This window comes from Stigmatopora nigra, chromosome 13 (genome assembly GCF_051989575.1).
Source record: "Stigmatopora nigra isolate UIUO_SnigA chromosome 13, RoL_Snig_1.1, whole genome shotgun sequence".
Lineage (NCBI taxonomy): Eukaryota > Metazoa > Chordata > Actinopteri > Syngnathiformes > Syngnathidae > Stigmatopora > Stigmatopora nigra.
In genome coordinates this window covers 10,079,340-10,089,073 of record NC_135520.1, presented here as the reverse complement: position 1 = coordinate 10,089,073, position 9,734 = coordinate 10,079,340, and the positions used below count along the sequence as shown (strand labels likewise).

The 9,734-nt window shown below is 37.5% G+C and overlaps 1 protein-coding gene and 1 long non-coding RNA gene across 2 annotated transcripts in view; one reads left to right on the top strand and one right to left on the bottom strand.

Annotated features, from left to right (window-relative positions):
* The first annotated feature begins 380 nt into the window (after positions 1-380).
* syt14a (synaptotagmin XIVa) overlaps positions 381-9,734 on the top strand; it is a 19,405-nt gene continuing 10,051 nt past the window's right edge. Inside the window, exons 1-4 of the mRNA XM_077730941.1 lie at positions 381-476; positions 3,723-3,770; positions 5,113-5,265; positions 6,791-7,018. Coding sequence (XP_077587067.1) covers positions 464-476; positions 3,723-3,770; positions 5,113-5,265; positions 6,791-7,018 — 442 coding nt within the window. The 5' untranslated portion in view covers positions 381-463. The remainder of the gene's footprint in view (positions 477-3,722; positions 3,771-5,112; positions 5,266-6,790; positions 7,019-9,734) is intronic.
* Positions 5,663-9,734, bottom strand: part of LOC144206157 (uncharacterized) — a 23,126-nt gene continuing 19,054 nt past the window's right edge. Inside the window, exon 2 of the long non-coding RNA XR_013328306.1 lies at positions 5,663-5,787. This is a non-coding gene — a long non-coding RNA (uncharacterized LOC144206157). The remainder of the gene's footprint in view (positions 5,788-9,734) is intronic.

Genomic DNA, 9,734 nt, shown 5'->3' with positions numbered 1-9,734 from the left:
GACAACTTCTGCATTGGCTATGAATGTAAATGATTCACCCCCAGAAACAATCTATCCTTGATTTCCTCCATAGTTGAGTATGTTTTAAGCGAAAATAAATTAATGAGAAACATGAAACGAGGGAAAGGGCCACTGTACGCAAAATATGAAAAGAAGCATTTCGACCGGGAGCCGCATGCAGTTCGAGAGCCACGTGGTCGCCACCCTTGGACAACAGAAATCCTATTTCAATAAAAAATATATTTCTCTCCCCCATTTTCAAACATTTTGGGAAAAAAAGCTCAATGAAGCCACCAGGGCAGCGCTAAAGAGCCGCATGCGGCTCCAAATATAATATTGCCAACCCCCGGAATAAACCATCAACACCGCCCACCATCACCTAGCTCCTTGCATTCTATTTCTCAGTACTAGTCCGTCCCCCCTTCTTCACCGCCCGCCTTGGTTGAAGCCAAAGCACAACATCATGGCGATTGATGGTAAGTCGGCAGAAAGCTCTCCTCTTTCTTCATAATTAACCTTAACAGCCACAAATGCCTGCCTTTTGTAAAGATTGAAAGAGCATATGTTAGCTTCACCAGTGTACTATACTCATCGTCTATGCGCTTTTTTTTATTTATTTATTTTTTATTTTTTTTGCTGTGGTAGTTGATAGCGAGGAGTCATAGCTCGTGGTGCTGAATGGACAGCGCCGCTACGGCTGCTGTCAAACAAAACAAAACCAAAATACACAAATAAACGGAACCTTATAATGTTGTGATACATTCGATATGACGTTTAATTTTAACATTACAATGACGATGACGGTTTTTTCGTTACCTTTCTGAAGTGTTTATGTAACTTTTGGTTGCAAGCTATGGTGTTAATTTTCCTGTGATCTGAAAGATTGCAGAGAGAAGAATATAAATTAAATATTCACGAAAAGGCACCACATAAACTAAAGACTAGGAAACGACCAACTTTGTGGAGTGGTAACAATGCATATCAGCTGCTCTTGGAGATGGTGCTTAATCCAAATGCAGTTAATTTACTGTATTCTAATCCATACAAACTGAGAAACACCTCGGATGTATCCTGTAGTCTCCATTAAACTTGCATCAAATATGCATTGATGCAATTGGAAGACTGTCTATTGATTATTTGGATGTCATGAAAATACCAACTCTTTAATTTCTGTTCGATTAAGGGGCCTTTGATTGATTAAATGCAATATGTACTCATTTTACATAAATACAATATTCATTCATACATCTTCCATACCACGCATCCCCGCAAGGGATGCGGGGGTCATTGGAGCCTATCCCAGCTGACTTCTGGCAAACTAAGACAGGCGTCGGGAACCTTTTTGACGAAGAAAGCCATAATCAATTCATCTTTTCAAACATTATTCCTTGAGAGCCATACTTAGAATTTAAAAGTAAAAATACATGAAAATGTGAGCATTTATTATTCATTTCACCACTTTGAAGTATAAAAGAGTTTGAACTCTTTTAAGAACATTATATCAATGTTGCTAATCAACGAGTATCAAAGAGAATGCATGCAGTAGAATCTAATGAAGAAAAAATATGATTTAAAAAAGGCACTAGAGATAGTTCCGGCGCCACATTGCCGGCATTATGCTTCCATTGGTGCGTCCGGGACTTAGGTCTCTCACCAGCTGTTCCCATATTTTACCACACAGGTTTGCGGAGAGCCATATACATCCATCAAAAGAGCCACACATGGCTCCCGAGCCATAGGTTCACTACCCATGCTCTAGGGTATCCTACCAAACTAAGAGCACGAGTTGGGGCACAACCTGAATCCATAGCCAGCAAATTGTAAGGGTACAAGGAGACAAACAACCATTCACGCTCATATCCAGGGGCATTTTAAAGTTTTCAACTAGCCCACCATGCATGATTATGGGATGTGGGAGGAAACCAAAGTACCTGGAGAAAACATAGATTATGGGGAAACATGCAAACATGCAACAATTTTCAAGGCTGAGGTTGCATCGAGAGTAGTAGGACAAAGCAAACAAAGACTGGGAGTGGATTGCGCTAACCAAAAACTTTAATAACTATGGCAGTATACTCCAAAAATAACCAACAATTTGGAATCAAATAAGAAAATCAAACCTGACAGGGAAGACGTGGGTAAACAAGGATCATGGGACATGAGCATGACAACGCAGGCAATCCAACAAAGACTGACAAACACACAGGGTTTAAATAGACAGACATGGGTTGATGAGACAATCAGAAACACCTGGATCACACAAACCACAGCAAGGAGGAGATACACCAGTAGCAGGGGGACAACAGCTGAACTCAATGGCCAATCACATGGAGAGGTCATACAGGGAGAAAAAAAATAACAGTGATGACCAACCTGGAATTGAACTCCCAATCTCAGAACTGTAAGGCCACTACACTAGCCACTCCTCCACCAGTTCCCCATATTAAATCACCCAAATGCAAATATCTTCTATTGAGTCTAAACACCAGAGCTAATCATTTTCTGTATAAAAAAAGGCATTTTTCTCCCAAAATAGTAGTAAGACTTCCTAGACTTTGTGCTGATTTAAGTTAAAAGTTTAAGTTTAAAAAATGCTTAAGTAGAAACTGTCAAAAATAGAGTAAAGATGGGCAAAAACCTCTGTTTTACATTTTGACCTTTCTGTTTCTAGTCGAATGGCTCACATGTTATACTGTTCCATATGAAAAAAAAAAAAGGAAGACATGAGAGATGTTTGAAAGTTCAACCTTTAGGGCAAATCCCTGGCTGCACAGCTCAGAGACTCATATTCTTTCACAAGTGTAAGTAACTGTTAAGAATTACACTTGTTAGTCTGGAGGACACAATGAATCTAAAGGAGGTGATTGAAAGAAAATCATGCCAAGTATGTAGTGTATAAATAAACAGCAAATTTAGGTGTTTTGCTCATTGCCCCGAGAATGCTAATGAACAGTTTAATGGCACGATGAACTAAAGGTTATTGTAAAAGGTTATCCTGCTCATTTTCCACAAAGATTACATTGTTAACTTGATCAAAGGTCATAAATATTCAATCATTCATTCATTATTTTGAACCGCTTTATCCCCACAAAGGTCAAAAGGGGTGCTGGAGCCTATCCCAGCTGACTTGGGGCACGAGGCAGGAATGTATTTTAACTCATTCTCTCATTGTAAGTTAATCAAGATATATATTTCAGTAATTCCATTGTACATCTGCAATAAGTGCTAAATACAACTTTTAAATTCATTATTATATTGCATTAATCTCACAGTTAATTATTTGAATTGCAGATTGACTCATTCATTCATTTTCTGAATCACTTATGCTCGCAAGGGTCACGAGGGGTGCTGGAGCCAACCCAGCTGACTTCAGCCATGAGGCAGGGGACACTGAATTGGTGGCCAACCAATCACAGACGACCACTTGCACTCAAAAACATACCGCCACCATGAATTGAGCCCAGACCAAAGTCAGGACTGAACCATGAGAATATCAGGAAGCACCATTCATTTACATAAAATTGAAATTGGAACATTGAGTGGAAACGTGTAATAATAAAAGAAAACAGCAATAAATGTCACACTCTTATTGTCCTCTGCCCTGCAGCCTTGTTATACTGGTACTGGTCTAAGAATATACATGTGTTATACCTTGCAGTCATTGTGTTTTCTTTTGTTACGTTCACCACAGTGAAACTCATTCAAAAACATTGTTTTCCCAGGTGGTGAGCGAAGTTGTGGAGTACATGAGTTGATCTGCGTCAGGAAAGGTAGGACAGGGTGACTAATCTTGGACCCCAGACAGCACCCTTCACACTCCTCTGCATTCATAGTTGTTTTTTTTCTGCACTATACATACATGATAATACATTAAAAAATCCTTATGTGATCAATGATCCACTATTTAGTATAAAAATTACATGAAGAATTGAATATTATGACAAGTTTTTGAGCACTACCAAAATGATGGTCCTTGTAAGCTGCATTTCTTTCTTTATTTTATTAACTAGTTTGTTAGTTTGGTGTCTTTTGTGTTTAATCAGTGAAGTATAGTCCTCTCTGAACATGCGTGGGAATGTGTATAGGAGTGCTAGTGAGAGTGTTAAGGCCTGCCTGTGGAGAACGTGGGTGTCTTGGTGATTGTGAGGTGGGATTTTTTGCATTTTTATATTCAACATGGCAACAGTCTGTATGCAGACATAGAGGAGAGATAAAAAGATTTAAAACTAAAGGATTACAACATTGCTAACAATGTTAGTTTAATATACAGTAATTCATTGAAAAGTAATTTATGAATTAAACACAAAGTAATTCAACGTGTTTTATATCACATTAAAGTATGAAATAATTAAAAAAACAGTAACATTGAGAAATACAAGTTTAACCTATAAAAGATTAAAACAAGCCTAAAAAATTTAAAAAGCCATTCTTTGCACAATTCAAATCAGTTAGAACTTTGGTTGTTCAGTCGGATTAAGAACCGAAAAAAAGTTCAGTGATTCGGTGTCTTGTAAGACACAGTTGCATGTCTGCATAAGAGCATTTTCACACTAATAAGAGCAACTGTGGTAAAAGCTGCCCTAGCAATTTACTGGTGCCATAAAAACAAACCAACAACGACAACAAAAACTTCCTAATATGGTCTAGTATGCACTGAGGGCCATTATCACCTCTTTGACTGTAAATTAGTTCATTTCCACACCACAACAATACCAAATATTATTATATTATAATATTATATAGTTTGTTGTCATATTTTATTGAGTAATTTATTGACTGCAATTAATTGCAATTGACAGCACTACACATCCAATTGTATTAAAGTGACAAAGTTCAAAGCAAATGATATGGATTCCACATTTATGAGTGATATACTCGTGAAAATTGTTAAAATTCATATTCGAGAAATATGTTATGGTTAGAAAATCTTGTTTCATTCCTATGTTGAGAAATTATTTGTAATGCTATCAGATATAGTATGAAATAGGCTAAGTTGTACGACTCATGAATGAATAATAAATCAATGGGACAATTTGGCTTATGACATTTTCATCAGTCATATTAAAGAGAACGTGCAATTTGATGATAAAAATGTGTTGATGCTTTTCTCAGTTTCTCCAGAGGTGTTTGGATTTCTGACAGCTATTGGATTCTTCATTATTCTTATGACTCTCCTCTTCTGGTACCTTAATAACAAGTTGTCACTAGAGAATGCAGCAAGCCTTCACTGCCTTGATAACTTCAGGAAAAACACTGAACAACAAGGTGAATGGACCTTCCTCTGCCATATTCCAAATACTATGTTATAAAACTTCTAACTGCATTTTCCAAATTGACATTCCAAATGTAGATATGTTCATGCAATGTATATTTCGGCCAGCAGCAGGCGCCCAATTTGCGCTAATATATTAAATAGGTGGATTTGGATCTGCATTGAATTGAATTGTATGCATTTATTGTAATTATATGCAAGTGTAATAAGTTTTTAAGGTTCAACACAAAGTTCACAACTAATAACATCACACAAACATACAAATAAATAATCAAGAAATAAGAAATATTCATAAATAAATAAGTAGTCAACACAAGAACAAACAAACAGATATATTATCAATGAATAATAAAAAATAATTAATAAGTAGTGGAGTAGAGGTTCACTTGCCTGAGTTTGGGGTTGCCCTGGCTCAATTCCCACTGATGGCGGAAAGATTGGGAGTACAGATAGTCGTTTTTCACTCTGTGTTCCCATGACTGACTGGAGAACAGTCTAGGACAGTGGTCGGGAACCTTTTTGATGAAGAAGAGAGCCATAAACAATTCATATTTTCAAACATTATTCCTTGAAAGCCTTACTCAGAATTAAAAAGTAAAAATACATGAAAATGTGAGCATTTATTATTCATTTCACCACTTTAAAAGTAAAAAAAGTCTACATTCTTTTGAGAACATTATATCTCTGTTGCTAATCAATGAGTATCAATGAGAGGATGCATGCAGAAGAGTCTAATGAAGAAAAAATATGATTTAAAAAGGCGCTAGAGATAGTTTCGGCGCCACAGTGGCGGCGTGACGCTCCCATTGGTGCATCCGGGGACTTAGGTCTCTCACCAGCGGTTCCCATATTTTACCACACAGGTTCGCGAAGAGCCGTATACACCCATCAAAAGAGCCACATATGGCTCCCGAGCCATAGGTTTCCTACCCCTGGTTTAGGATGTAGTCTGCCTTTCGCCCAAAGATAGCTGGGTTAGGCTCTAGCAATTCCCGGAACACTTTTGAGGATGGACAGTATGGGAGATGATGAATGAATAAAACATAAATAGTAGTCAACATAGATAAGTAGCCAACATGAATAAGTGGTCACAGAAATATGTACATACAAAAAGTGAATAAAGTGGTTAACAGCCTAGGAAATTTTAGTGCAGTACAAGATCAGCCTTGATTAGGACCACCTAGGACTTGAGTTGAGTAGGGTGACGGCGCGTGGAAAGAAACTGTCCTTGAGTCTGTTTGTCTTGGCTGCTACTGTCCTGCATCGCCTGCTAGTACAAGTACTAGTAACACCGATCAGCCTCAATATGTCCCTATATCAATTTAATAGGTAACCAATTGACTTGTCATGTCAACTAATTATACACCATCTGGCCTTCTTAAAGCCATAACAACTTCACATGAAATAATAACTTAGCCCCACCCAAGCCTCTTTTATAGCCCCCCAGGTTCCGTCGCTGCCTTTGAGTCAATAAAAAACTAAAGATTGTTTAGCTAACAGTTTACTTGTTTCTTTCAGAAGTTTACGGTGATGATGATGAGCATGCCTCGTCATCATCAGACAGCGAGGATGAATTGATGGGTCAGTATCAAGAAGCAGTCAGCCGGGCTCAAGGTCTGAGAGGAGAAGCCAAGGTGTCTACGAATGTCAAACAAACAAGACGATTCCGGTGGGAAAACCCACAGAAGTACAGCCCTCTGTTAGCTGAGTATGGAGGCTACAGTAGCGACGCCTCAGCTGATATCGGTAGGTTTACTGTACACAAATCCATATACCCATACCTAGGGGCAATTTAGAGTGTCCAATCAGCATTTATTGCATGTTTTTGGAATGTGGGAGGAAACCAGGGTAGCTGGAAGAAACCCAGGAAGAAACCCACACAAGCCCAGGGAGAACATGTAAACGCCACACAGGTGGACGTGACCTGAATTTGAACGCAGGGCCCTAGAGATGTAAGACCAACGCGCTAACCACTCGCCCCACAGGCCTATAATAAACTTCCAAAACAAATTTATGTAATAATGTACACACCCGTTTTTACACAGTTGATTTAGCGAGATGATGAAAGTGGAGCTTTCGTTCAGAAAACTCTCAATGGGAGTGTTATGAAAAAGTCAGCTGTCTGCATATTTTTTGTAATCCCCTTTCTTTAATTCTCTCTCTCTCTCTCTCTCTCTCTCTCTCTCTCTCTCTCTCTCTCTCTCTCTCTCTCTCTCTCTCTCTCTTTCTCTCTCTCTGTGTTTTGCTCTCTCTTGGTCTCTTGATTTCTTGGCATGTTTTGTTTTCGATGTTGGGAAAATTCAACATGGACTTAGTCAAAGGGGAACCAGTTCTAGCCTATTTGGATCAGTCTGTTTGTTCTCTGCATTCAACTGTTACATAACTAGAAGTGTGACATTCAATTTCAAACATGAAAATTGTAAAAGTGAACTCCTAATGAACATGAACATACCCGATTTTGCATATATAATCGTTGAATTTTACAATTTCTCGCTTATAAGCCGCTTCTGATTTAATAGGGAGTAGAAATGTGTTACTTTGAAGGGAAAATTTTAAGAAACATCATCGCATGTGGTATTTCTGAGATACTGTATATATATATATATATATATATATATATATATATATATATATATATATATATATATATATATATATATATATATATATATATATATATATATATATATATATATATATATATATTTATTCATGTATTTATTTCTTAATATATTACCTATCTATTTATGTCTAAAATGCCTTTCCTATTTCTTCATCCTCACCCTCTTGCTACGGTGACAACAAATTTTCCCGAATACGGGATGAATAAAGTTATCCAATCCAATCCAATAAATGAATATAAAATGAACAAATAAGTAAAAAAAAGAATGATCACATTGCCTGCTATTAAAAGCTATACATTCCCGTAAACTAGGAGATTTGGCTGCAAATTCTCTTCTCTTCAACTTATCCCAGTTGAAATGTATTGGACGTCTAGCTCCGTAAATGGCAGTCAATAAACTAACAGGGACACTACTTACCAAGCGCTTGCTTTCTGTTTACTTGCTTAACCTTAGAAATAGCTTCATCTTTGCTAAATCACATGATGTTTAAAAAGATTAATGCCTATCATGTGTCTGTAAAACAGCTGCTCCAAGTAAATGTATTAGCCCATGTAAATAATTGATCTTCAAATGGAATGATTTTAATTGGTATGGAAAAAAAAGTCTGCATTGCTGCATATCACTGCATCATTTCTCAACTGTCTTCCTGTTATATAAGCAATTGGGTTTTAGGACTGAATGTCTAGGGCAATCTATTTAAAGCGTTGGTAAAATATGCTGCCGAGTGATGAATAGTTTATGACGTGCCTGGGTTCTATCACAAATCATGCTGTGAAAACTGCAGAGTACCAAATCCTTGCAGAGTAAAAAATGTGTCATTGATACAAGGTGGTGAAATAAGTGTTATTAGTTCCATATTTGCAATATTTCTTATACCATCATAATGTTTTAATATTTAAAATAGTAGTTTGATCCTAGGTGGGTCTTCACTGTGTGGAGATTGCATGTTCTCCCCGGGCTTGCATGGGTTTTCTCTGGGTACTCCAGTTTCCTCCCACAACCCAAAAACATTGGTAGGCTGGTTGAACACTTTAAATTGGCCATAGGTGTGAGTGTGAGTGTGAATAGTTGTCCGTCTCCTTTTACGTACCAATTGGCTGGCCACCAATTAAGGGTGTCCCATAGGTAGGATTTTACACCGCAACACGCTGGTAACATAACAAACTAATTTAAATGAAATTGGATTCGATGCAGACACACTCAAAAATAAATGTAATCTAACCTCACACTAAACCTAATTTAATTTAGTTCTAAATTTTGATACCTTTCTCCTCCCGGGTTGTCTCTATTTGCCCTGCCTGCACCCTGACTTTCAGATAAAACCTATCGAGGGTTATTTTGTAACCCCATCAAAATATTCCCAAAATGATGCACGCAAATCGGATAACGCATGACCACTTGCCAACGAGAAGTAGTAAAGACGCCATTACCACTAACGGGAAAAAAAAAAAACTGAAAAAATGCAACGCTCCCCCCAGTGCTCACAGAGGCATTACAAGAGGGAGTTGCGACCAGAGAGACATTACACAAGGAAGTTGCAGGGAGAGATAGTACCCATGATGTTCTTATGAGCAGCCTCTCGCGTCTGCTCGTATATAAAAATTTGTCTTCAATCTCACGATAAATATTTGCTCATAATTTTACTCGTATCTCAAATTGCTTGTATGTCGGGGCAGTCATATGTCATGGTACAACTGTACATTCATTACCTGTGTTAATTCATATGTGAGTTAATCCCTAATTAACTTGCCCACCATTAAAAGTGAGTATCAATACTATAACAATTAAATATTGTTTATTCAGATACAATATTTCAGTATCTCTACTTCGATATTTTG